The 26,239-nt window shown below is 41.6% G+C and overlaps 2 protein-coding genes across 6 annotated transcripts; both read right to left on the bottom strand.

The window, feature by feature from the left end:
• Positions 1 to 133: 133 nt before the first annotated feature.
• flvcr2b (FLVCR choline and putative heme transporter 2b) lies at positions 134 to 19,824 on the bottom strand. Of its 4 annotated transcripts, XR_011038923.1 has the most exons (11): positions 13,817 to 14,759; positions 12,871 to 13,012; positions 9,654 to 9,794; positions 8,803 to 8,870; positions 8,105 to 8,208; positions 6,477 to 6,587; positions 4,966 to 5,071; positions 4,411 to 4,522; positions 3,179 to 3,234; positions 1,452 to 1,602; positions 134 to 688 (listed from the first exon to the last, which is right to left on the bottom strand). XR_011038923.1 is itself a non-coding variant. In XM_068342188.1 (10 exons), the coding sequence occupies exons 1-10, from the start codon at positions 19,113 to 19,115 to the stop codon at positions 1,516 to 1,518; spliced, it is 1,515 nt and encodes a 504-aa protein (XP_068198289.1). In that variant the 5' UTR covers positions 19,116 to 19,824; the 3' UTR covers positions 134 to 1,515. The 4 variants fall into 4 exon arrangements, 3 of the variants coding, with proteins under 3 accessions (XP_068198289.1, XP_068198287.1, XP_068198288.1); XM_068342188.1 differs by lacking the exon at positions 13,817 to 14,759 and adding an exon at positions 18,528 to 19,824 and having other exon boundaries at positions 134 to 1,602; XM_068342186.1 differs by having other exon boundaries at positions 134 to 1,602; positions 13,817 to 14,761.
• A 310-nt stretch (positions 19,825 to 20,134) lies between these two features.
• Positions 20,135 to 24,252, bottom strand: batf (basic leucine zipper transcription factor, ATF-like). 2 transcript variants are annotated; one of them, XM_068342189.1, is made up of 3 exons: positions 24,015 to 24,252; positions 23,153 to 23,257; positions 20,135 to 20,888 (listed from the first exon to the last, which is right to left on the bottom strand). In XM_068342189.1, the coding sequence occupies exons 1-3, from the start codon at positions 24,195 to 24,197 to the stop codon at positions 20,682 to 20,684; spliced, it is 495 nt and encodes a 164-aa protein (XP_068198290.1). In that variant the 5' UTR covers positions 24,198 to 24,252; the 3' UTR covers positions 20,135 to 20,681. The 2 variants fall into 2 exon arrangements, with proteins under 2 accessions (XP_068198290.1, XP_068198291.1); XM_068342190.1 differs by having other exon boundaries at positions 24,019 to 24,252.
• Positions 24,253 to 26,239: the final 1,987 nt, after the last annotated feature.

The raw sequence follows: 26,239 nt of genomic DNA, 5'->3' as shown, positions 1-26,239 counted from the left end.
GCTTGGCTGAATGTACTTCTCCCAATTATTCTGTTCACATCCCATTACAATAATAACACACATTATTGACTAATGGCTTTAATAATGATAACACTTTATCTCTGTTGGTTCACCGTGAATAATAACTCCAAAATGAAAAAGAGAAGCCTTTACAAAACATTTTATTTCACATAAATGATGTTATACATGATGGCAATTGTGCTGCATTGGTCTTTTACAACTTCCCATGGATAGCCTTTGATGACAAACCCTTTATTGTGCTGTTTTATTAATTTAGTCTCATAATTAAAGATTCATTCATAAAAATGTGAAAAGGATATTTACATCTTTAACAGTCGCAATATAAAATAACTGCAATGTAAAAACACAGTCATCCATTCATACTATCCATAATCAATGTCACACCTTTCTTAACTTTAAGATTTAAAGATTTAAGTTACACCGACTTAAATATAGAAAACAAATTAAGATTTGGGCTTAAAATTGTGCAATCAATCACATTGAAATAGACACTTATTTTTATAAATAATTAAGGCAACATTATAGTACTCCTCGTAAGAGAACCCTACAGGCTCTGGTTCAGTCAGTTACAGCGTTAACGCGGTCACAGTCATTGTGTGTTTGTCTAAAGCTTGGCTTGTCTGATGATGGGGGTGTCCAGGCTCCCGGCGGGGCAGTCAGAAGGTCCCTGTCAGGAAAAAACACAACTTTAACAGCACATCTAGAGATTGTAATGTTCAATTTAAAAAAGAAACCCTTTCTAGATCTCCCCAACACAAGAAATCAGTCTGCACAGATCAGACTGGACCTCATGATGATCTTGGGTCAGAAGGGAACACATTTTAATGTGATGCAGATCTGGATTTACATTCCCCACGTACTGACATTAGATGTTTTCACTCTTTCTTTACTTTCTCAAAGAACAATGTAAAAATCTTGATCTTCGAGCTAAAAGGTCTTCCTCTCCTGCAGTTGAGTGCCCAACAACTTGAAATGATCTTCTCTTAAGACTCTCAATCTGTTTTCTACGCTCAGAAATATCAATATCAACATCATGAACCCGAATCAGCTTTAATTATTTAGAACTGTGATTGACGTGTCGGACTGCCTTGATTGTGAAAGACCTGTAGAGTTTGGGTCGGTGAATAGTCCAAACGGAATGACAGTCACCCGTTTACCACCGTCAAATAAATATCAGGTATGTAGGCTGTGATGGGATCGACTGTTTGTGAGTCCATTTTGTTTGGATAGTCAAACTGGAGCTCGTAGCTGGAATTGAAATAGGTGCAGTTGAATAAATTACCATCACTGCTTCCATATTTGTCTGAATTTATGGATGTTATTTGGCAAGACCGTAAGGAACAGAGACAGAACATGCAGGTTTTACTGAAACAGGTGAAGGCATGCAGCCGCTGGTGATCACGGATGTGCTGATTGCTCTGTGCTCCTACCTTTGTTCAGCTACACGTGGAGCTAAGATTTGAGCAGATTTTTTTTTTGTGGAAACAGAAATGTTTATTGATCAGGCTTGAGAGCAGCGGTCTGCGGCTCGGAGATTAGCGCCGTGGCTCCATAGTCCTGTTCCGACATCTTCTCCTGCGCCTAAAACAACAGCTACTGATCACTACTCATTCAGGGTTTGTGGTGTGAGTCTCCAGTGTGGGATGAAATTGCTGTAGCAGAATCTGATTCAAAAAAGATTTTTTTCTCATTTCCCCAAATCTAAACTTTTGTACATTTTTTTGCACATATCTCTGGAACTGGATAAGATAGAAAGACGAAAATAAGGCGTTTTATTCAGGGAGACAAGGGGAAGAAAATTAGATCACAACCTTGACAAATTTTCACTTCTATATTTTTTATGTTGCAGCCTCTGACTGCCTTGTTTTTTGCTTATATCCTAAAAGGTGATGAAAATTACTTAAATTATTTTAAAAGTTAAAAAAGAAGCTAGTTAACATTGAGTATTGGTATCAAATAAGTAACAAAGCTGAACATTGAATGCTACGGTTTGTCTTGTGGATGTTTCCTGCATGGAAATATGAGAAAACAATCACTCTGATATTTTTGGCCAGTAATAATATCGTTCTTTTGTTCGTCTGTTTTATATGTCTATTGCCAGAGTCTAGTTACCTCATCATAGCTCAGCTCTCAATAAAAGGTTTGGCTCTTAACATGAAAGAAAAACTGAACGTTACACTTCAGTATTTGAACAGATTAAACAAGAAAAGACAATAGTGTAAACTTTATCGATTCCCACAACTTTTTTCCACTATTTACAGGCATAATATGTGGTTAAACCAGTTTCTCCTGACCTAACAAACAGATGTGAGAGCGGCATCGTTCTTCTCATCTTACTCTCCACCAGAAAACCATTCCACGCTCCGATCTGTTCTCCCACAAGTCTTTGTGTCAGATGTGAGGTATTTGACTGCTAATATCTTGACAGCAACTCTGCAAACATTTCACCCCAGAACTTGGAGACCCACCCAGGCATAAAAAAAGATTTAAAAAATTTTTTTTTTTTGTATGAGCCATCTGCGGTTGAAGATAAGATCTGGTTAAAAACAAGGAAGATCAGAGTCCCGAGAGATCGACTGTTACCATCCAGAGCAATTCAATAAGAAGCTCTTGGAAATGGCGTCATAGTGGGCATATGCAAGAAGGATTTTACAACACACACACACACACACACACACACACACACACACACACACACACAAACACACACCTGAGAAAGATAACAGCTAGACATACAGCCAAGACAGCGTCAGGTCAAAGTCAGCTACATGTAACAGTAACCTGGACAGACATGCAGATAAGTTCAAGGCAAAAGCAAAAACACACACAGATTAATTGATCTCTGGATTAGCACGACACACACATGGGACTTTAACTGCATTATCTCCATGCAAATTTAGGATGATCCAACAAACATACAGGCCTTTTTCACAGACATTTTGACTTTTCATATAGCAGGGAAAACACATCAATATGTTTGTCAAAGCGGCGCCGAAGAAGCACCAGAACACCGACGCTCAGTGTAGATAAGATTCATCCTGCTGTGACATGTCAGAACATCGACTGTGAAAAAGGCCTCTCTCGTAATTAAGTATGACCATCATTCCCCTGCAAACACAGAAAGCATGACTGGGTTTGGTTGATCATCATGACTTACTGTTGCTTTGACTGATTGGTTTGCGTTTTGTCTCCGCAGGTCAGATTTGATAAAAGCTGGAGGGGAATAAAAACACAGACCGGATAAAGAACATTAGAAAATCTATTTTAGTTTCATCTTTCTATTGTAAATTCATATACAAACACAAAATTAACAAATAACTGACAGAAATGTGTGAACAATGCAATGGACGTGATTGTCCACCAGATGGCTCCTATGAGCAGATTCTGTCCATCCTTCTATTCATTTATCCATTTTCTGGTAGATGAGACAAACATTTCCACTTAAGCCGTTTTTCTGCCTTGCGGGTCACGGGTCTGCTGGAGCACATTCTAGCTGACTGACAGGTGAGAGGTGGGGTACACCCTGGATGAGACGCCAGCTCACTGCGGAGCCACACGCTCACACTCACACCTACGGACAATTTAGGAGTGACCAATTCATTTAAACTTTATATTTTCGGAGGTGGGAGGAAGATGGAGAACCCAGAGAGAACCCACGCAGAAAAACTCCACACAGATACATGCATGAACAGCAGTGGGCAGTGAGGAGAGTCAAGGACACGTCATCACGTCACATACTGTAGACTCAGAATTAAGAAAACAGCAGCAACCTAATCCTGACCCTGGAATGTCATGTCGGGACAACAGTGAATGGAGCACGGTGCTGAGAGATTATCCTGACTGTGCATTCTAATGGAAGAGCCAGTCTGCTGACCTCTGGGAGCACTAATGTGTCATTACCGCAGTGATTTTCTAAAGGTTTAGCGCTTCAGTGGCTAAAACAGCTTTAAAAAGTTACACATTGTTCCTAAACACCTCAAAGGGGCAATTAAAATGAACCCAAATGACTTTATATTAACTGAAGCAGAGAGTCTCCCATTTAATGCAGTGGGTCAATATTCACATGCAGTGTTTCTCCTGACTTTTTTTAATAGAAAGGATCGTTTGCTTTTGAATGAGGAGAATGGAATGATAGTTACCTTGGCTACGGATAAACACTGTATTTAGTTTTCATTTAACCCATTGAAGGAAATGAGATTTCGAGCTCAAATCAAAGGAAGGAGTCCGACACTTGAAATATACTGAATTTATAATTATAAAAAAAAAAAAAAAAGCAATTGCCTTTGTGTTGGAATTATTCTCCCCTTTTTTTTACAAACACACGACATAGAAATCTGGAGCTTTCTGTTACTTTACGTAACATATGCTTCACAGTCAGAAAGATCTCACCTGTTATTATTGTGCCGATTAGAAGAAAGACGCAGAGGAAGATGTTTCCTGCCAGCGTGCTGAAGTGGTCGATGATCTTACCCTGGCAGATGGTGAATATAATGCCAAACACCTGTGTGTGTGTGTGTAAAACAACAGATTCAACAGATAGAAACAAAGCTGCACACCCACGCATGCACAGGAATAAAGAAGTTCAACAAATGAGCTTATCTACGCTTTCAAACGTTGGGTTCTCGGTCCAGCCGCCTGCAGTCAGCTGCCTAGGGGGGGGGGGGGGTTTGATCCAATACACTCTTATGTAACCATGGCTTGGTTGTAAAAAGGTGAATGCCTTACAGTTCTATCACACAATCTGCATGTTTTCAAATGCAAAGTCAACGGATCGATGCGTTGATGACTGGATGGGTGCCTCAGATTATTGCTGCATTAATCGTCTATTGACTAAAAGAGGAATTATTTTTTTGTCAAGCAGTTAAAGGAAAACCATCTGTTCTCATGTGTTTCTCTCCTGTCTACACGGTCCTTTGGGGATGAGCTCACATCCCTGACTTGTACCTGGGCTGAACAGTTGAGGAGACCCGAGGATGTTCCTTCTGACTCCGGGTATGTCAGCTCTACCGCAAACTCAAAGCCCAGGGGGAGGTAGCCAGTCATGAAGAACCTGGAGACAAACAGAACACACTGAACAGTTTGACTAACAACATGATTACCTGTAACTCACAAACACACACCTCTGTCACAGATTCCTTCTACTGACGCTTTTATAACATTAAAACTCAATACCCTCTTTTCTCCACACAGGAAAAAGTGGGTACAGTAACTTTTTCATGTTATATTGACAACAACTAAACCGGCTCAATAACAATCAGGAGACAGCAGCAGATTCCAAACTTTACATCCAGATTCATTTCATTTACATATTCATGAGCCTTTTTTCCCCAGGTTGAATCTGAAGCGACTGGCTGTCCGTTCAGGATGTTTCACCCCCTCACCCAAGAGGCTATTTCAGTTCTATCAGGTCCCATGTTAACAACTCGGTTAAGTGTTAACATGTTACCTTGACACTGTCATTGTGTCAGCAACTTAAGAAAAACTTTTAACTCTACTTCACGTCAGTCACTGGTCAAACTCCAGTATTAAAAGGATGACAACAGGGTATTACAACAAACACTGTGTTGGTCTCTTTGTAAACTGCTTTTCTGTTTATTCATAAGAAACATAATGACAACAGCTTGTAAGACAGACAGTATTTTCTGATGAGGCCTTGTATTTCACGTCCCATTGTCTCCAAGAATGTCGACAACTTGCACCAGGGTCAACCACTCCTTACGCAGAGAAAGGCTTCTGTCGCTTCTTGCTCTGAGTTGATCCCAGTAGTTTGTTTAACTAATCCTGAGCAGCAAATGATGGAAATCTTTAGACCAAGTTCAAATAAGATAAAATGAGAAATAAACGTGGGCACATCTACCTTCAAGTCATCTGTGTGAGATGGACTACACAAAGCTGTGGCCTCGGTGGGGGCGTTTTATCTTTGCTTAGGTTGTGTTAAACTCAGGGTCATTGTGCACAAAGGCAACACTTTACCTTCGGTATGCGGGGGTGGGGTGGGGGTGGTACAGGCGGAGATTCTAAAGCTACATAAACAGCTGCGAAAATACACTCTCCCGTGAGAAATTAAAAGGATCTGATGTACAGTAGTTCAAGAGAGTTTAAACTGTGGCATGAGTGATCCCAATAAAGGTGGCAAAAAGGAAACATTTCCAATTGTCTGATCTGCTCCTTTTTCCAGATGTACTTTCTGTAGGAGGTTCATGGGAAAAAGCTCCATGTTGTGATCAAACAACAGAGGGAAGCAATATTCTGGATCTCCCTGTTGGTGTGAATTGACTCCTGGAGGACTTGGCTCTTCACTGTCACCGCGTTTATAATGAATGATTATCAAGCAGATTTAGTGTAATCTCACTAACAGACAAATAGGCAAATCAATGGATTAGTTAACAAATTACTATATAATCACATCAATTTTATTCATATGTAAATGAAGCTATAAAAGAATTGCAGTCTACCCCAGGGCTCCAGCGGTGATGAAGACAACCCAGAGGTGTCCCAGCGACAGCGTAGCAGCGTAGACGATCATCCCCACCAGAGACATGAAGTAAACCACCAGCGTCGTTTGTCTGGAAAAAACACACAAATAGACAACAGTTGAAAAACAGGAGAAAACATTTTAGGCAGCCTCAAATTGCAAAGGAAGTTGTGAGTTTCTGACCATAATTACTGCGATATTTACATCTATTTTTAGTTTTATGTTTTGTGCATGAGCAAAATAAAACAGGCATTCCTGACATTGATCAAACGCCACTCCACTGATTCACACGTGGCAGCAATGTGTCTGGAGACACAGCAACATGTCGACGAAGACGTCAGCTATATAAATGCATTAAAATTGAACTGCAATGTTTTTGAGAATTAATGTCATTAGAGCATCTCTAACAAATGCAAACACGCAAAGAGCTCTGTAAATACAGGTGGGGGGAGGGGAGTGGTGACAGTCTGGGGACGTCACTGCTGTCACGACGCAATCCCAGGGGCCCCCCCGAGGAAAGGGGCAGCGGGTCAGAGGGCACATCTGAATCAACAGACCCAGAACCCCCCCAGGAGCCGAAACTGGAACACCAAACATGAGATGACAGCCAGCGGACTCACGTTCAAAACGAGTTCAAATAAAGTCGAGGCAGAGATACTGGACTGTCAGGCAGTCTAACCCAATAGATATATCACTAATAAAGTTTATGGTACAAACACATCACACATGGTAACACGTGATCCATGTAGGAAATCCAAATACGACCCCCCTGGTGTTCTCAGAGGTCACATTCATAAAGCTGGCTTTTTTATTTGACAATTTATTTTGCAAGGATTTCCCCTTTCAACTTTATATATAGTAACAGTCGCTTCTTAAGCGGATAGGAAGATGAGAAAATGAAGAAGAGGAGGAAGAGGAGGTAGACACCTCAAACAAACATTCATGTTGGATCTCCTGACGCTCACATAACCCCCCATCACACAACGAGTCCGTAAGAAAAGAAAAGAATGTGATCACACGAGTAACACAAGTATTAGAAGCCCGGCTGTCTGGGAGGAGGCTTCCGCGCTGATCAACAATTTATTCGTTCATTGAACCTGTAGTGATGTATGCGTTGGAGGTCCAACACTATGGACAGACCTCTGAATTTCTCTTTCCACACAATGGCATTTATCACCACCAGTGTATTACTACTTACTGTTTAGATGAACTAATCACAGCATTTCAAAATACGCATCATTCTTTCTTTGCTCAGAGGATCTCTGACAAGTTTCCTGTCAAACCTTGGGGTCATAATCCCCCCTGGAATTTGTTACGTTCCAGGTGTTAAAAGATCTCAGGGCATTTCCTGGCTAGTTTTCCAGTCTCACAATACTACAGGTCCCACAAAACGCCAGTTTCAGGAAACAAGACACGTAAGGACACATTCATAATTTTATATTATTTGGATATTACACGTAGGGTATGATGGGTATCTGTATTTGTTTACTAATCAACTCATTTTTTTAAAGGACTAGCGCCTCATGATTCCCGACATGACCCCTTTCTTTTAACAAATAACGTGTCACCGTCAAGTCGCTGCGCATTTTCTCCAGAGGTCACACTTACTTGTATGTCTTAGTTTTGTCCAACCATAAGCCACAGATTAGGGAGCCAACCATGCCTGCGATGACAATAGTGAGACCGATCCTTCCAGCGTTTACCTCTTCTCCCTAAAAGATTAAGGAAAGGACTGAGCAGTGGACATGGCAGCTGTAATTATGTTTAATTATGTAATTATGTTGAATTATGTTGTTTAATTATGATGCATGAATGCCGTGATCAAGGTGATTTTTAAAAAAATTTTAATCTTAATTTTATATATTTGAATGATACCCTAGGGGAATTTAGTTGCACACTCTAGTGTTAGTAATTTACAAATGCATATATAGTGTACAGGCCTTGAACACACACACACACACACACACAAGTGGGGCCTGTACGCACGCAGGGAGGTAGAGTGGCGGGCAGCCTCTTTGTGGAGCGCCCAAATGAGCATTTTGTAAGGGGGGATGGCGCCTTGCTCAAGGTCGCCATTGACAACTTTACTATTGTTAGTCCAATTACAGTGTGATTAAGTCATGTCATGCTGCTTACATTCAAGCTGTCGTTATGCGTCAGTGTGCATTAATGTGCAGCAGCAGCAAAGTGAAATAAAATGTGGAAATGGGTAACAGATGACTGGAGGTCACCAGAGAGGAAGCATCAGAGTAGATCAGTTTCACACAGTCTTTACATCCCTGCAGACGCAGCGTGTTGAAACTCACAGGGTAATGCTCGATGATCATGCGGTTCAGCAGGGTGCTGACGGCGTAGAAACAACCCACGTTCAAACCTGCCAGTGGGGAAATATTGTCAAAATGATACCCAAAAAAAAATGGATGAAAACTATCTCCCATCTTTAACTTTTAATAATTTTTCATAAAAATAAATATTGCTTTATTAGACATTTCAATGTTAGCAGCTGAAGGGATTCGTTTGATATAATGTCACTATCTTAGACATTAAATACTTAAAAATATATACACTTACATTAAACTGAATTTTAAAATGTGCAAAGAAAACATATTTGAGGATGCACACTGGGGGGAAAAAATGACGTATGTTTGAATTTAAATAAAACGATCCCGTTTCTTGAATAGAAACAGGATCTGTCAGTTTAAGGAACGACTTAAACAGGCAGACACGGACACTAATACTAATCACATGACCAGTGTCACGTGATGAAACTGGATCACGTAGGGTGAAAGCGTTTCTTTTAACGGCTCACAGATGGTTCTGACTCTGTCTTCACACACTTGGCTAAGCTAGCCGTAAATAAAACAACGTAATATCCGAGACCGTTTTCATTTGTGAGCTTCACAGCGGGTCGTAAACATTTGTTACTCATTGTCAAACCACAGAACCTCTGCAGCACTACATCACCATAGTCTTGAAATTTTTAACTTCTTTTTGTAAAAGATTAAAGAAAATGACCCTTTGAAGGAAGAGAATTGAGGCTTTCTGGGAAATTCTGGAAGTTTTTGAACTTATCATGACAACAAAAAACAAGTATTTTTTTTCCAACCACAAAAAAAATATTACAAAAAATACAGAAACAATAGTGAAAATGAACAACCATAAGTGATGATGAGGAGGACGAAGGCCCTGTTGCGCAGCAGCCTGAGAATGGAGGCGCTGTAGGAATACTGCTCTGGTGGGATGGTCCGGGCTATGGCCTGGGCCTGGGTCGGGGGCAGCTTGGGACGCTCCTGGAAGACTGGTGTGTGGAGAGAGGAAAGAAATTCCACATGATGACACAATTCAAAACCACACAATGAAAACCAAAACTCAGAGCATGAATGTAAAACATCATGTGGAAGATGATGTCTGTGCATTGATAATCCACAGTTCAGGCTTTGTTAACACCCACAGCCTCCTGCAGGCTTCTGGTAGCTTCATTATCAAAACCCGAATCAAATACCGCTGATGTCCTCTTCAGGCTCCTCTGGCACCGTCAAACAGATGTTCTTGTGGTTCTTGGAGGCGATCCAGCCTTCCCTCTGCCCAGAGGCTGATCTGAGAGTTTTCACTAATCCTCTGACACAAAAACTTGCTCTTTTAGACCTCTCAGACAATATGTACAAAGTGTGAAGGATAGTTTACCACACTCATCTGTATGCAAAGGAAAACATTTAAAGCAAACACTTCCATGAACGACTTTGTTTGAACCGTTTCCTCATGTAAATCTGCTCTGATGGCCGCAGGAATTCCACCATTCAGTTGAGCAGATCCACCTGCGTCAGGTTTCGGCGCCTTCTCTCTCTGCCATTAACTCTGGTTGACAATTTGTTCAGTTGAAAGCAGCGGCTAAATCTGTTCTGGCACCTCGGTTGACTCACACGCCGGTTGCAGGGCCGCAGGTGGCACGGCCATCAGGACAGGCCTCACACATGGCATCTAGCATGCATGTGTGATGGTGTGTGTGTAATGTGTGTTTGTGTGTCACAAACCTGCTGATGCCAAATGGTCTCAGTTATTCCAGCGAAACTCAGTCACATCTAATATTTCATCTCATCAGTGATATGAATGGATGTGGATAATGTGGGCTCACGATCTGAGTTATAATCAATAGGATTTTTGTGTTCATGGACATGAATGTGTGGGTTTTTTTTTTAATGAGAATCTCAGATCAACCAGATGAATGAAACAGCGCATTCATAAACCGTGCTGAATTTGCAAGGATGTGGTTGAGCAACATGGCAGGCCAGTAAAAGTCCGTGACTCGCACCGTAATCATCTAGTGATCAGTTCCGATCTGTGGTTTTGTTTGAGGCAATAAAAAAAATAAAAAAAAGACTTTACTTATGGTTACAAAAGATTAATAAATAGATACTGTTTTCATATTGGCTACGCTTTGTGCTTCAAGGCAAGAAGGTTTTTGGCTTCAAATCCTCCTCAGTACTTTGTATGTTCTCCCTCGATCGTGGTTCTCCAGATTGCTCACCATTGTTAAACGTGTGGTAGTGGTGAATTAGTGAGTCTAAACTGACCAAAGGCAATAATGTGGCAGCTCATCCAGGCTGTATTCTGCCTCCTACATAGGCTCTAGCCGCTCGTGAAACTACACAGGATGAGGGGTTTAAAAAAATGAATAATCTGCCTTTAACACATCGTAAAACGACCTCCTATCACACAGGGGCTGGTTTGTCTAATGAAGGAACATTCTAAACACGGAGAAATCAGTTTCTACATGAAACTGAAGGTCGAGAAGTTTCATTATTAATACCTAATGCGCCCCCCCTACTTGTCTAATTCACTATATTTCCCAATAAGTAGTCCTGCTATGTGTCACGAGCCAAGACTGATGGAAACCACTGCAGTGAGGAGTCAGGCTCATAAAAGTACATGTCACGGTTCTGGGATTTATTTTCGTCAGCTCAAGTTTTGCAACTTCTCTCCCTCCGTTGCCTCACATTTATTGCTCATTTTCCTGCCTCTTGTTTTACATACTGTATTTCTAATAAGCCACTGGGTGATTCCGTTTAACACTCCCTCTTTCATTTTCTTGTTTTGTTTTGGTTTTTCAATCTGAATTTGCCAACTCCTTGCTGGATTTGTAAACTTTTGGGATAATTTCTTGGTTTTCACTACTTCCTGGAGGCTTTTCATCTCTAATTCTTATGAAAATTTCAGCTCATTTACACGTGGGAATCCTTTGGGATTCCAGTTTTGTGTAAGTACAACAGCGACAAAACATTTCAGCTTTCTAAACTCCACATGGGCAGAGAATTCGCTGAGTTGTGCATTTTTAGGCACAAGTCTCGCCACACTGTCAGTTTATTCAGTCTCAGTGTTGCACTTGGTGCTGAACAAGACTCTTTTTGTATTTTTGAATGCACAAACTTTATTGAGTGCCCACAACCTCCCCCATCCCTGAATAAAGCAGCTTTTTCATTCAACTTGTTCCTCCTGTCGGACAACTCAACAGTTCAGTCTTTATCTTTATGGAGGAGTACAACATTCTTAAATCATTACCCAGTACTGCATTCTGACCATGTACATAGTTAGTCTGCCACCCCTTCTACTTACCATATGACTCAACTTTTCTAAGTCAGATGTGACTGCTCCACAGTGACATCTGAGCTAAACATGCAATCAATCATTTCAGCTCTGAGATCAACTTAGCATGAACAAGAGGAAAATGGTAAAGAAAAGTCAAAATGAATGGACAGAAACAGGAAGCAGACTAGAGCGGAGTTTTTTCCTGACAACTCACATCCTGTTTGGCAATGATGAGTCATGCCACTTCCTTCAAACAGAAACTATTCAGTGCTTACAGGTGTTCTAGTACCATTATCTGTTAGTATATTTGCTAATTTTCCATTTTGTAATTGATTGAGTTTTAATCTGTATATCCATCTATGCCGATAGATGAGATTTTGCAGTCAGTGCCATGATATTTGTTTTGGCTCCACCGTGGCGATCCTTGTTAATCTTTAGTTCACAGTTGGTTGTGTTGGCAGGAACATCCAACCTGGCACTTTTATTGCTTGCTGATAGGTCAGGGTGGACCTGTGTTGTACATTAAATCACCAGGCACTACCACTGAAGGAGAAAATCTTATTTTCCAGACTGAAATATACTGATACACATAAACTTTTCTTAATATTTTAACTAGCAGAGTTTAGTGACTGACCTGGTTTTGAAATAAACCCTCATGGTGGTGACAACAGGTCATGCAGAACGTTTGTTTTTTTTCTGCAGAGGATTTCTGAACGCCGATCCACGCAGCTTTAGAGTTTAACATGAACTGTTCACACGGGACATCACCATGACTGCATGACAAGACTTACCGAAGACCACCAGGATGAAGAGTAAAGTAGCCACTCCTGCTGTGATGTAGAACATGATGCTAATGTGGTGAGCCAGCTCGTCCATGTCGTCCACATTGGGCACCAGGATGGGGGGCACCAGGAAGCCGATAGCGATACCCAGCTGCAAAGACAAGCATCAAATGAAGAAAACACTGATCAGATGTGAATGCACCACAGGCTTTGAAAAAAATCACAGAGTTCATCAAAACTAGAAGTTTCAACTCATGTACAGTATTTTCTGGACTATAAGGTGCACCTTCAATGAATGGCCTATTTTTAAACTTTTTTCATTTATAAAGCACACTGGATTATAAGGTTCATTGTTGGTTTTTGAGAAAATTAAAAGCTTTTAGGTGTGTATTATAGTGCAGAAAATACTATAAATACAATAGTAAGTCAATACCATACAAGTCTTTAGAGGTTATTATTCCTTTTGTCACATCACAAACTATATCACAGTAATTTATTACTATATTTCAAATTGTGAATGGCAACAATTTTAGACCAGTTGTAATTCTGCTTGTAAAAGTGATGATGAGAGAGCAGGTACAGTTATATTTTAATTCTGTCACGAGAGATACTTGATAGTCCGGAAAAGAAAATGAAAATAAGACATACTGGCACAAATTAGAAGACACAACTGTGTCAGGCTCTGTTTGTTAAAGTGTAACCTTTAAAACTAAAAAGATTTATTAAATATAGTCTCAATCTTATTAAAAAGTGCTACAGTTGCGCTGATGTTTTCAAGCAATTAAACACAAAATCATGTTGCTGCATGAATATAATCTTTAAAAATCTGTCATCTGACAAATTCAAAAAAATACTTTCAAACTGGTGGAGTGTATTTAAATTAGCAGTCACCCAAAGTGTGAAATAACCTACAGATAGCTGTCAGACTGGTGCAGAAGAACAAATTCAGACAAACCTCAAATCCCAAAACTCCGATGGAACAGGCAGAGGAAACCTCTCTCTCTCCAAACCACACTGACGCCAGGTAAGACGACATCCCCAGGGTGAACACAGAGGCGGATGAGCAAACAAACTGGCCAAAAAAAGTGACTGCGAACATATTGGGACTGGCACTACCAGTCTTTACCCAAGCACCAATACAGTTAAAGGCTGACCCAACCAGCATTACATCCCGGATCCCCCTGTTGTCCAGGAGCCACAGCACGGGTAGAATAAATGGAATGTACGGGGCAAAGTAGATCATGGACAACCAGTCAATGGCCACATAGTCAATGTCATAGAAGCGCATGAATATGTTGCTGATAATGCTATACTGAAGCCAGATGAAGGCATTCCAGCATGAGATGGAAAAGAAGAGGAACAGCATGACCCAGCGCCGACGGTAAAGTTTGGTCTCTGCCTTTTGGAGCAGCTGTGCCGGCTGTCCGTGCGAAGCCTCGGCGCCTACGGGTGAACCGACGGAGACGGAGCCACCCGAAGATCCTGGGCTCCACTGAACTGAAGCAGGGCCCACAAAGGGATTTGTTAAAGCCTCGGCACACGGCCATCCATTACCCTGGATTTCAGAAATTTGATGGCCACTGTTCATGGAGTAGTTTTGTTGCATTTTAACTCTCCTGGAATGTAGAAGGTCTCAAAATTTCAGAGCTCGTGTCCTTATCAGCTTGTCCTTGTTGCAAACTGCCAGCAATTGGAAGATGCTTGCCTCAGACAAGCCAGAGAACAAGCTCAGCTGAAGTAGTTGGAGTCTATTCACAACTCGCTGCATATATATGTGATGGCCATGTGACGGTAATACAGGAATCTTCATTCCTGTTACGTTTCAAGGCAGTTTTGTGTGCAGGGCCCAGGGGCAGACCCGGGTCAGACACAGGGGAGGGGCAGTTCAGCAATCTAATAACAAAACTAGGTTTGATTTCAAGCCAACAATGTCCATGAATGAATAACAAAAACCAAAGTTCAAAAAGAGGATATGGAAGAGCAAATAGAAAAACTTAAATACCTTAAAGATCATTGGGGGACACTAGGAACAGACCCTAACCCTGACCCCTATCCCAGCTCCCAGTGATGGCCTGACACTGACCAGGAGTCAAACAGACTAAATACAATGAGTGAACTCATTATAGCACCATTCACACAGTGTTCATTCAAGGACTGTTGTGTCTTTGTGTCAATGACAGAAAGGCAAACCAGGGCTTCAGTTCCTCCCACCCCTGTGACACCCTGTTTCAGCATCGAAACAGACACATGTGTGAATGGAGTGTCCTCGTGTTGCAGAACAGGTATGACATTGTCGTAATATATTCAGTGTGTAACCTACCTCAGGGGACTTGACTTTTGAAGCTACAACTCAAGTCTGCTAGTAACACGTCAGCCCTCACCGCATTGTGGGATCGGATAGCAACAGTTCCCCCTGTCTACATGCCTGGGCTTGCACCAGGAGCTAGTATGGCTAAGCCACTGTGGCTCAGTGTAAACAAATTGAGTAAGCCACAAAAAGCCACATTCTGTGTCCAAGACAGCGGCTTGCTATAATAGCAAGTAAAACTTACAAGTAAACATTGAGTAATATTTTGTATGACTGTATGCAAGTTTTCAATTGTTGGGTGGTGTAAAACCACACCTGTCGTGGAGTGTGTGTGTAGACACTTTGATTTTAATCAATTTGATTCCTGGTATTATCGCAGTGCACTGGCATCATGCCCAGAGTGTCCCCCTGCCTCACGCCCTATGCCGCCGAGATAGGCTCCGGATCCCCGTGACCCGCTGCGGCGGATATAGCGGTGGTAACCTGAAGATGACTGATTGACTGATTCCTGGTATTACTCAATGTTTACTTATAAGTTTTACTTGCTATTATAGCAAGCGAGGTGAATACACATTTACATGCATCGCTGGTTATTCCTGCCGGTCATAGGGATCAAAAGTCTAATACTAAAAAAAAGTATTAGTAATATCTTTCATTTAGCTTCTGATCGGTCTGTCACCACTCCTACCCCCTCTCAGCACTATTCACTGATTAGTATTTTTACACAAACTCTACTGTATGACACTGGATTCTTAATTATTTAGATCGATCGTCCACGCCTTGTCGTACACCGATTCACGGGTTGAGCTTGTAAAAAAAAGAATCTTTTTGTTTTTCATTGGACTTGAGGAGGTCATGACCCGAGTGCATATTTAATGATCGGGAGCGTTCGGGTCACTTGGGCCATTTCCGTCGGCATGCGGAAATAGCGGCACCAGCGGAAATAGCGGCGCTAGCGAGCGAAAAAGTTACAAGTTTTAGCCTTTTTTCCTTAAAAATAAGAACGCCACTGTGGCTACACATTCTAAAAACCTTGTAGCCAATCTGGAATTTACTTGGCCTCTGGCGAAGTGGCGAATGGCTAGCGCAAGCCCAGCATGCTGATGTATCCTTGAGTAAGATACTTAACCCCAACTTGCCCACTGCTCCTTGGGATGGGGCAAATTTTCTGACATTGTAGTGGATATAATTATATGTGACAACAAAGGTTACTTCTTCCTCTCCGTTTGTTTGTTGAGTCACGGTTCAAGTGCAGAGGGTTGGTTTACACCGAAGGCACACAGAGGGTCTGGGTTGAACACATGGAAGTGGTCACACAAATGGGAAGTTATTTGGTGATGTTACACAACGTTGTCTGGAAATGGCCAACAACAAACAGGTGGCAAAGGGAAGAGCAGACAATCGTGCTCACACATGGAAACGATCAGAAACTCACAGTGGGGGGGGGAAACCAAGAGGGAAAATTTAAACGGGAAGACACAAGGACAACTCATCAATAAGCAAATATTGACAATGAACACATGAAGTCAGGGAGAGAACACATTTATCCGCACCATAAGGCACAACTAAAAGCCTTTAATTTACTCAAAAACTGACGGTGTGCCTTATAATCCAGTGTGCCTTATATATGAAAAAAGTTTTAATAGACCATTCATTGAAGATGAGTTCTCGTTTAATAATCCAGTGCACTTTATAATCCAGTATACTTTATAATCCAGTGTGCCTTATTTATGAATTCTTTTTTTAAAATAGGCCATTCATTGAAGGTGCGCCTTATAATCCAGTGCGCCTTATAGTGCGGAAAATACAATCACCAGAATTGAAAACAGATGTACAAACAGACAGGGGAACCAACGGGACAAAATAGACATGAATAAATATTATACAAGTGAAAATCACAATATTACGAGATAACCGTGACTTAAAATAAAACGGGGAATGGACTTAATTAACCCTCTTAATTTAAAATAATTTCCCCAAGGGGATAATAACATGATGTTTCTTCTTCTTCTTTCTTCAAAACTCAAACCCTGTGGTGTTTGTTCACCTGGAACCCAGCTTAGTCACACACTTCAGTTCCAAATACCACAACAAACTGGTATAAAATAAATAAGAGTAGTGCCGCACAGTAGTAAGTAGGTAGAACTGTGGCCTCACATCAAGAAGGTCCTGGGTTTGATTCAACCAGGGGCCTTTTTATGCTGCATTTGTATGTTCTCTCAGTGTGTGTGTTTGTGTGTGTGTGTGTGTGTGGGGGGGGGGGTCTCTCTGGGTTCCCCAGCTTCCTAACACCTCCAAAAACATGCAGCTTAGGTGTGAGTCCTTAGGTGTGGGTGTGAGCATGAGTGGGTGTCTTTTGAAAAACTGGCCATTTGTCCAGGGCGTCTCCCACCCCTCACCCATCGTCAGCTGGGAGAGGCTTCAGCATAACCCGTGACCCAGATTTGGATAAGTGGCTGAAGACGAGAGGATTACGGTCATGTTGTGTTCAAGAGATGAATGAAGGAATGATAACTAAGCACTGATTGGTCATTCTCTGCGTACTGTCAATTATTATAAGACAAGTTTAAAGCAGAGCTTGTTCATGATTAAATTAAATATGAGCATTGTATGAATACAGATTATTTTATCCATATGTCTCATGGTGATGATTTCAATCATTCACCTTTAAAAAAAAAAAAAAAAAAGCTAAAGGAAAACCTCCTTGCAAATTTACCCTGACCTTACCAACAGCAGTGTAACACCCCCGAGCGCGTAACTTTTAAACAGCGTTCAGGCTTTACACAGGCCACACTGACATGTGTCACTGTCAGATAAGCTTTTGGCATTATAAACCTGTCCTGTCATTCCACAGTATGGGTGTGTGTGTGTGTTAAACTACAAAATCATTGTGGTGGACTTCATGATGATTTCACAGTCTAGTGTGCAGTTGTGCATAATATTCATTAAAACAACTGACAAGACAAAGTGTTCAGTGCTATGGTCACAATGCAGAAATGAGACATCAACACTGACCTAGACCATGTGCTGAAGTGATTTTTTTTTTCACCTCTCATATTTATTGGTATCTGTGCTTTCTTCACTGATATGGTTATTACATTGGATTTTCTTGGTGAATCAAATGAATCTGTGTGTATAACAGGGAGAGAAAAGGGTGGAGAGAGGACAAAGGTCTGTAAAATGTTGATGGAAAAACTGTGCAGACAAGAATGTGTGGCAAAAACAAGAACATTACAATAAAAATTAACTTCAGGAGGTCTTGTGCTCCATTAATGTTAAGGACAGCATAGGTCTCGTTCAAATTCAGTGGTCAATTTGCCTAACAGCCGCCTGATCATTGACAGGAGGGCAGTCTCACCTGATTCCCAAACACCCCGATGGAGCAGGCGGTGGACACTTCCTCTGAACCGAACCACACCGACGCGATCCTGGACGGCATCCCCAGGATGAAGAGCTGGGCGAACGAGCAGCAGAACTGTCCCAGAAAGGTGACGGCGAACAGGTTGGGTCTGACGCTGGCCACCTTGATCCACGTCCCGGCGCAGTTGAGCGCGGTGGCCACCAGCGCGATGACCCGGAGCCCCTTCTTGTCCAGCAGCCAGGTCACCGGGAAGATGAAGGGAATGTATGTCAGCATGTAGATCATGGACATCCAGTCTATGGTGAAGGCGTCCACGTTGTAGAACTTCATAAAGATGTTGTTGATGATGCCGTACTGTATCCATTGGAAGGAGTTGCACAGGGAATAGGAGCTGAACAGCAGGACGATCATCCAGCGCCTCTTGTACAGCCGGGTGGGTGTCCGCGCCTCCACGCCGTTCGGGTGACTCTGGTTGTCGGCGCACGCCGTCGCGTCCTCCGCGTTCGGATTGACGTGGTTCCCCAAATCCACCTTGATTTCATCCTCGTTTAGTTTTGCGCCTTCCGAAGCTTCTTTGTCGGTCATGTTAAAGTCACTGCGCACATGGGCGACCAACTTTCTCGGCTCAAACGACAACAAACTTGACAGAACGGCGGTCTGGAACTCGTCGTCTTTTGCGGGGGTAATTTACTAGATATCGAGCGATCCGAGCAAACAGGACGACAAAGTCATGGTTTATCCAAAAAGTCGGAATCAAATTGGAACACGTGTTGAGGTCCAGTTATCTACACACAAACGCTGGTAATCTTCAAATAGTGGCTGCTGTACACGTCCGGAGTTGTCCGGAACGCGCGGTTGGGTTAAGTCTTCCACTGCAGGTCGAAGTTGAGCGAACAAAACACACAAATATGGCACGGATTCAACGTGTTTTGATCATTTTTTTTAAGAATCCTTTTTTTTTTTTTTTTAAACCCAATGGCTGTTTCCGGACCGGTACACGTGTTGGAGCGCCTCCGTGGCGGTCTACCCGGCCTGAGATCCGCAGTCCTTGAAGCGCCGGGCAGACAAACTGGGGCGGAGTTTAGTACATAGGTCTTTGTTATCTTACCGGCTTGTAAAGATGTCATCACACAACTTTGTTGGAGCCGGTGACTTCATTATACATCTACGATTTATTTTGCAATATACAAATTGCTGTGTGAGTGTGGTCGAATATGATGAGTGCAATCAATTTATTTAATTACAAGTTCTTCTTTGAATCTAACTCAACCGTGGCTGATCATGTCAGTTTGTAATTATATAGTATTTACTCATGAGGCCACAGGAGACGATGGCCCCACGCCAGTTCAGGTTGATCTGTGCCACCGAGTGGCCTAAAGTAATTTGCATTACGGTTTAGCAGTAAATACGCACCAAACCAGTTCATCCGCTGAGGGCGCGCAGCGCCATCTAGAGGCGTCCTTGCTTGAAGAGTGGGGGTGTTGTAGCACCCCCATCAGCACACACCAAGAACTGAGTCCCCTGGAGGTCAGACACCATCACATCAACTTTTTTTTTTCACATTTAATAAATATCATTGCTGGATTTTGTTTTTCACACTCCAGAATTATATCCAGTACACAAGTCAAGACACTTTGAATGCCACTCGCCACTACCAGCTGTTTCTTTGTCCTTGTCCTTTTTTTTTTTGGTATATACCAAAGCCCTGTTTTACAATCTTGACTTTACATTCTTATTTGTCCACAATCAAATCTATCAAAAGCACCTGAGCAAAAGAACACATTCATAAACACGAGAAACTCTAAATGTCAAGTTGACAGGTGCTCACCATGACACTAGAACAAAGCGATTTTATAATAATACTGAGTCGCCTGAATGCCTTTTCTCCCAGTGTAAACATAGACTGGTCAATCAGATTATTGAGTGCACGTACAGATCGTTGATTTCATCAGAGAAAAGCAAAGATATGAGCAGAAGCGGCAGAAATTGTTTGGAATACTGCATGTCAGGTCGTTGTTTGGCAGACGTGACCGGCATGTCACCCCCCTGATCAGCTTTGAACATTTACACAAACATCTCAATTCAGTCTCTTTTTTTTTTTTTCCCGCTGAGGTCAGTCGTGTTCACAGCACATCCCAGTGGTGGTCCTGGTCAGTGCTGGTAGTGTGGTACGGTGATGTGCTGGTGGTGGTAGCTGATGTGATGAGGAGGGTAGAGGAGGTCGGGGGTCTGAGGCGTCAGGCCGGTGCAGAGGGGTTCATGGCTGCTCAGCACAGACGACAGGTACTTAGCCTCCTCGGTCAGCTGCTTCACCTCCTTCCTCAGGGCTGCGTTCTCCTTCTCCAGGTTCTCGCTCTCCTGGAAAACATACAAAGAGGCAGGAGGTGGTTTTAATCAGATTGGATTATGTGAAAGAGACATCCTTCACCTATTAGAACAATCAATTTGCTCTGTAGTTTGTTCAGCATGTGCTTCAACAGGATATAATTGTTAGCCTCAGAGGTTGAACCCTACATTTTTGAATAATTAGTTTGTCATAAGTGTGAAGCTGTGTGTTGTGGTGTTAGATTGTGTGGTTTCACAGGTATTTGTCATGATGTCATCTTTGAACTTTTCTTGTGATGCAATTGTCAGGTAAAAATGATGCTGTACCAATAATTTGGTTTATGACGAAACACCCACAGATCTGATAGGATACTTTATATTCACTGCTTATTAGTAGACACTGACACTAAGGCAAGATTGTGAAATTAATAATCTCATGTCTGATTAGAATTAGCACGGCATACCCATTAGTGTTGGTGTGAGACGTCTGCAGTACCCTACTGAAGTATCTAGCATGGCTGTAGGCTGACAGATAGTAGTTTCCATTCAGTTTAGTCATCTTTACCATCAACGTGCGGGAAGTTCATGGGATAGCTGTGGTAGCTGGTCTCTAAAGGTTGTTTTTTTTAAACGAATACAAGTTAAAATAGAAAAATGTCCTTTTAAAAAGTGTTATTCTTACGCTGTTGTCGGATCATAGTGATGAGGACTGAATGCTGTTTTCACAATTAGCAAAACACATAAAAAGCTTAAAAAAAAAATCTACTGAACGCCTCAACTGCTGTTGTAAAAGCCACGTATTGCTATTTCATTTCAAGTGTACTAAATTGTGATTCAGATTTAAAAAATGGCAGCCTGATCCATTCATGCTATAATCTGGCAAGTTTTAAGTCTTACATTTTTTGAATATGTAAGTCATTTTTCCAAAGAATGTTGTTGTTGTTTTTTTACATTGAACATCAACTTTAAGATCATAGAAGTAGAACATAGTGTGCATCAAAAGTTTTTCTCTTATGTGTGGGAACACCAGGGGAGAAACCTTCCACTTTGATGAAAAGGTTATCATACTTTGTCTTGTTGATCATAACACTGAGCTGTGGGTCATTACTGTCACAGAACCTTTGGGCAAACCCCTGCTCTTACGTCATTTATCCAAATACAGCCCACTGCTATCACCGCTTTACAAGAAGTGACTACATTTTCCTTCTCTCCTGCCCACGACGTACAATTTCAAGCTCCTTTACACGGAACCAAAAAAATACTACTGAAGAAGCAGGAAATAAGCCACGTGTCGTCAAGAGGGAAAAGTCATCTTCCTGTTTATCTAGCGAGACGATGAAAGTAAAACCACAGAGCAGCTCTGTGATCCCCTGGTGTTCTCTGTGACAGGGCTGACAGACATTGATAACATGCCATCATTCACAAGAAATGATGGGCCTGCAGCCACACGGTGTGGCTTTTTCTTGAGGTCATCTAGAAAGTTCACAGAAACGAGGCCTTGTGGTGACAGCAGCAGATGTAGAAGGTGTGGGACTAACTGTCACAGCAGATCGTAATGTCTGATTAGTTGAGTGACATCAAGTCTTTCATCCGTGTAAGTTTCCACTCTCCACTTCTGATATTTTATGTGTTTTTGAATCCGTATCCTCAAGTGAAATGATTAAAAACTGAGGAGACAGACTCTGACGCTGATGACCAACCATTGCGTGAACAATGGTGTCACTGGACAAAGCAGCTGGCCTGCGTTTTATTCAGCCCTGCACTCTCTGGTGCTGGATTCTGCTATAAAAAAGGAGTGATTGCCCACACGTGCTAATTTATTCATCCAAGTGTGCAGCCCAACAGAAGCCATGACAAATTTACCACATGGTCAGGTAGTTGTTGTTTTTTTTTTTTTAAAAACAAAGTTTAAACTCATTCAGATCGGCTAGACTCTGACTTGGGATAAGATAACAGCACAATGAAGCTACAGTAGTTTTCGCACTATAAGGCGCACATAAAAGCCTTTAATTTTCTCAAAAACCGACAGTTTGCCTCATAATCCAGTGCACCTTATGTATGAAAAAAGTTTTGAAATAGGTCATTCATTGAAGGTGCCCCTTATAATCAGATGCACCTTATAGTCCAGTGTGCCTTATGGTGCGAAAACTACTGTATTGATACGGTTTGACTTTGTATCAAGTAGTTAACACCATTGGTTGCATCTATTTGGTAAATATCTTAATCAGCGGGAGTCGGTGTTGTTCATGATGCACAGATATGAGAAAGGTGTGTGTAGCAGATAGAAGAGTCCTCACCAAGTGCAGGCTGTCAGCTTTCTGAGTTTGTCTCATCCTGCTCTTCTGAGCAGCGATTCGGTTTTTTTCCCGCCGCATCACCTTCTTTGCATCATCTGAGGAGCTCTGAGAAGATACAAACGTTTGAGAATTAGTGTGCAAACAGATAGGAGTTTCCTCTAACGGACAAAAGATGTGAAATGTAAGTGTCATCTGTTTTCATTGTAATCTGGCGTTAGACCGTCTGATGTGAAGGGCAGGACCAGGGAGTGGCTGAGCCACTGGTTAGGTAGACCACACACCCTGTTTCATGTCCTGAACATCAGCTTTCTTAGTATCAGTATAACTAATCACATTTCAAAATGCTGAGTCAGTTACACACCATAGAGAGCAAACCATTTATCTTAAATTTAATTATGGAACACCTAAGACAACCATTATCACTGATATTATCAACTTAAAGTAAGTTTTGGGGGGGAAACCACCAGAATCGCTCAGCACCAATGTGCCAGACGACTGTCACACGTGAAACCATTCATCAGTGCACAGAAACAGTACAGAACATTTCTATTCACCACTCCGTCTTTTCCCAGCTGCTCTCAAATCATTCCGTTGGAAGACTAGATTAAATGAGTGATTTGTGCTGCTTGGAAACCAAAATCATATCACAAGTCAGAGTCAAGCTAACACTTGAGCGAGTCATGCCTACAGCCCATGTGTGCATGTGAACACCCTGAGAAGAGCCAGCAAACACAGCATCTCATCACACAGTTTACTTCAACTGAAAGCAATGCATTTTGAAGCGATTGAAAATAGGTGATCGATTGAAAACCTGAGCACACAAAGTGGGTGCATTGCTAAGAAAGTGGATGGAAGTACATACACACCGGTCTGCTTCCAGGAGATGGAGACTTGTAGCTTGTATCATTGCTGTCAGAGCCCTGAGCCATAGCCAGCCGCACAACTGAAACCAAGTGTCTTTGTCCACTGGCGCTTTGTGTTGCTGAGTATCTGTGCGGTGTGTGTGTGTGTGTGTGAGAGAGAGAGTGAGAGAGAAAGAAAGCATGAAAGGGAACGTCCGTGAAGCAGTACGAGAACAATTTGGATTAATGAGTGTCTTTCTTCCCCCTTTTCTTTCCCTTTCTGTCACTCCTCCTTCTCGTTCACTTGCTCGTGCTCTCCTCACTTCTCTTAGCCCCCCCTCCCTCCCACTCTCTCTCTCTGACACACACACACACACACACACACACACACACACACACACACGCAGTGAGACTTGCTATCTGCCTAATTAGCTGTATCTGATGTGGTTTCTGGTAAGAATCTAACTGGGTAAGTTGCATTAAACTGGAAGTCACATGTCTGATGGAAAGTTAAAGCTCATGCGAAAACTCCAGAAAAATAACACACATAAAAATTTGAGATACAGATGACACGTGCAAGTTAAAAATTGTATAAGTGAGAATGATATCAAATGTCATAGAAAACAGAAGTGACCTAAATCCAATCGATTATAGATATTTATCATTTTTAGAATTGTCTGCTTATTATGAATTAAATGTGTGAAATATGTTCATGTTTGTTTTAAATCCCCTCTTCACACTGTGTTTGGGAAGAGAGGAAGCAGCAGCACAACTCTTCATGTTCTTGTCTAAGAAAGGACTTTTCCACTTCATATTGTGTTTGTTTTGTCTGACTTCTAAATATTAAAACTGTGGTGAAGCTTTGGTGTTGTCTGTCCGGAATAGACAGGGCTATTCCCCAGAAATGTGTTGTCTGGATGGAAGCACGCGTAAGTATGTACCGTTCGGCAGTTGCACATGCCATGGGTTCTAACACACCACCCACCATCACAGATGCTGGCTTTTGAACGATGTGATGTGGCAACAATCTGAAATTTTTTTTATTTATTTTTTCCTCTTCAGGTCAGAAGACACAACGTTCATGATTTACAAACACCGTTTGAGTCATCAGACCAAACTTTCCCATTTTGTGGAAGTCCGTCCCAGACGAGCCCAGGTCCAGAGACGATGGTGATCTTGTGATCTTGATAAATGTCATGTTCCTCGCATGGTGTAGCTCTTACTTTACCATTTCACCATTTCTAGATGATGCAACAAACAGTGTTTACTGAACAGCTGTCAAAGAGCTCCTATAAAAAGTCTCACATTCAAATGGACTTCTTCTATTTCTCTGAATCTTTTTCATGATATTTCTGACTGGAGATGATGATGTAATTAAATTCTTTGCGATTGCACTGTGACAAAGCATTGTTCTTAACCTCTTTTTTTTCTGTGATTCCATAACCAGTGAACTTCTTTACCAGCATTCATCAAGCTTCCCAGTCCCAACTTTAATGAGAGGTGCTGCTTGCATAAAGTAACAAATGTTTTCATTAATTTGCATAAGCAAAGGCAACCCATCAGATATAGTGTTTTTGCCAAATGATCTGAATATCAAAAAGCATTAGAAAATCGTTTACAGATATGGTAAATGTGGTTCTACATTTGAAAAAACAACTTTATACATACTTAATAGCAGCTTTATATATAAATGAGAATATGGCAACAAATTAATGAATTTTTTTGTTGATTTTGAATTTTTAAAAACATTTTTTTTTAGCTTTTATCTCTTTACTCCTTTATTTTTGAAATAATTTCTTCCAGTGCCACACCTTCTGTTATCTACTCTGTTTTAAGTCAGTTTATTCTTTGTTCCCAGACTGTCATGCTGCTTGTGCTCAAAAACATGTTTTGTGAGTACGGTATTCTTCTCTGTTTATGTATTCTGCATAATATGTATTGTTTGTCAAGTCTTGCTCACGTAGTTGGTAACGTGTGTGCCTTACTGCCTACACTTTGGGATCTTGACCACTTACACTGACTTTATTATTTATATAAGTTAATAAAAGGTCGAAACCTTTTTGAGTCCATGTTTGAATGTGAACTTGTGCATGTGCGTGTGTGTGTGTGTGTGTGTGTGTGTGTGTGTGTGTGTGTGTGTGTGTGTGTGTGTGTGTGTGTGCCTGCGTGCGTGTGTATCTGTAGGTAGGTGGGAGTACGTTTCTTGCTGCAACTATGTCAGGCATCACTGGCCTTGCCTCTTCCT

This window comes from Antennarius striatus, chromosome 19 (assembly GCF_040054535.1).
Source record: "Antennarius striatus isolate MH-2024 chromosome 19, ASM4005453v1, whole genome shotgun sequence".
Classification (NCBI taxonomy): domain Eukaryota; kingdom Metazoa; phylum Chordata; class Actinopteri; order Lophiiformes; family Antennariidae; genus Antennarius; species Antennarius striatus.
This window is presented reverse-complemented; position numbering and strand designations above follow the sequence as displayed.

Bases quoted from the DNA above. Each gene is read 5' to 3' on its own strand.
- flvcr2b (XM_068342186.1), bottom strand. From the start codon at position 14,467: ATGCAACAAAACTACTCCATGAACAGTGGCCATCAAATTTCTGAAATC. The intron at 5,072-6,476 runs GTAGACTGCAAT...GTTTGTCTCCAG, and splicing joins ATCACCGCTGGAGCCCTGGG to GTTCTTCATGACTGGCTACC. The intron at 3,235-4,410 runs GTGAGATCTTTC...ATTCCCCTCCAG, and splicing joins AATCGGCACAATAATAACAG to CTTTTATCAAATCTGACCTG.
- batf (XM_068342189.1), bottom strand. From the start codon at position 24,197: ATGCTTTCTTTCTCTCTCACTCTCTCTCTCACACACACACACACACAC. The intron at 23,258-24,014 runs GTATGTACTTCC...GTATCTTCTCAG, and splicing joins TCCTGGAAGCAGACCGGTGT to AGCTCCTCAGATGATGCAAA. The intron at 20,889-23,152 runs GTGAGGACTCTT...TATGTTTTCCAG, and splicing joins AAGCTGACAGCCTGCACTTG to GAGAGCGAGAACCTGGAGAA.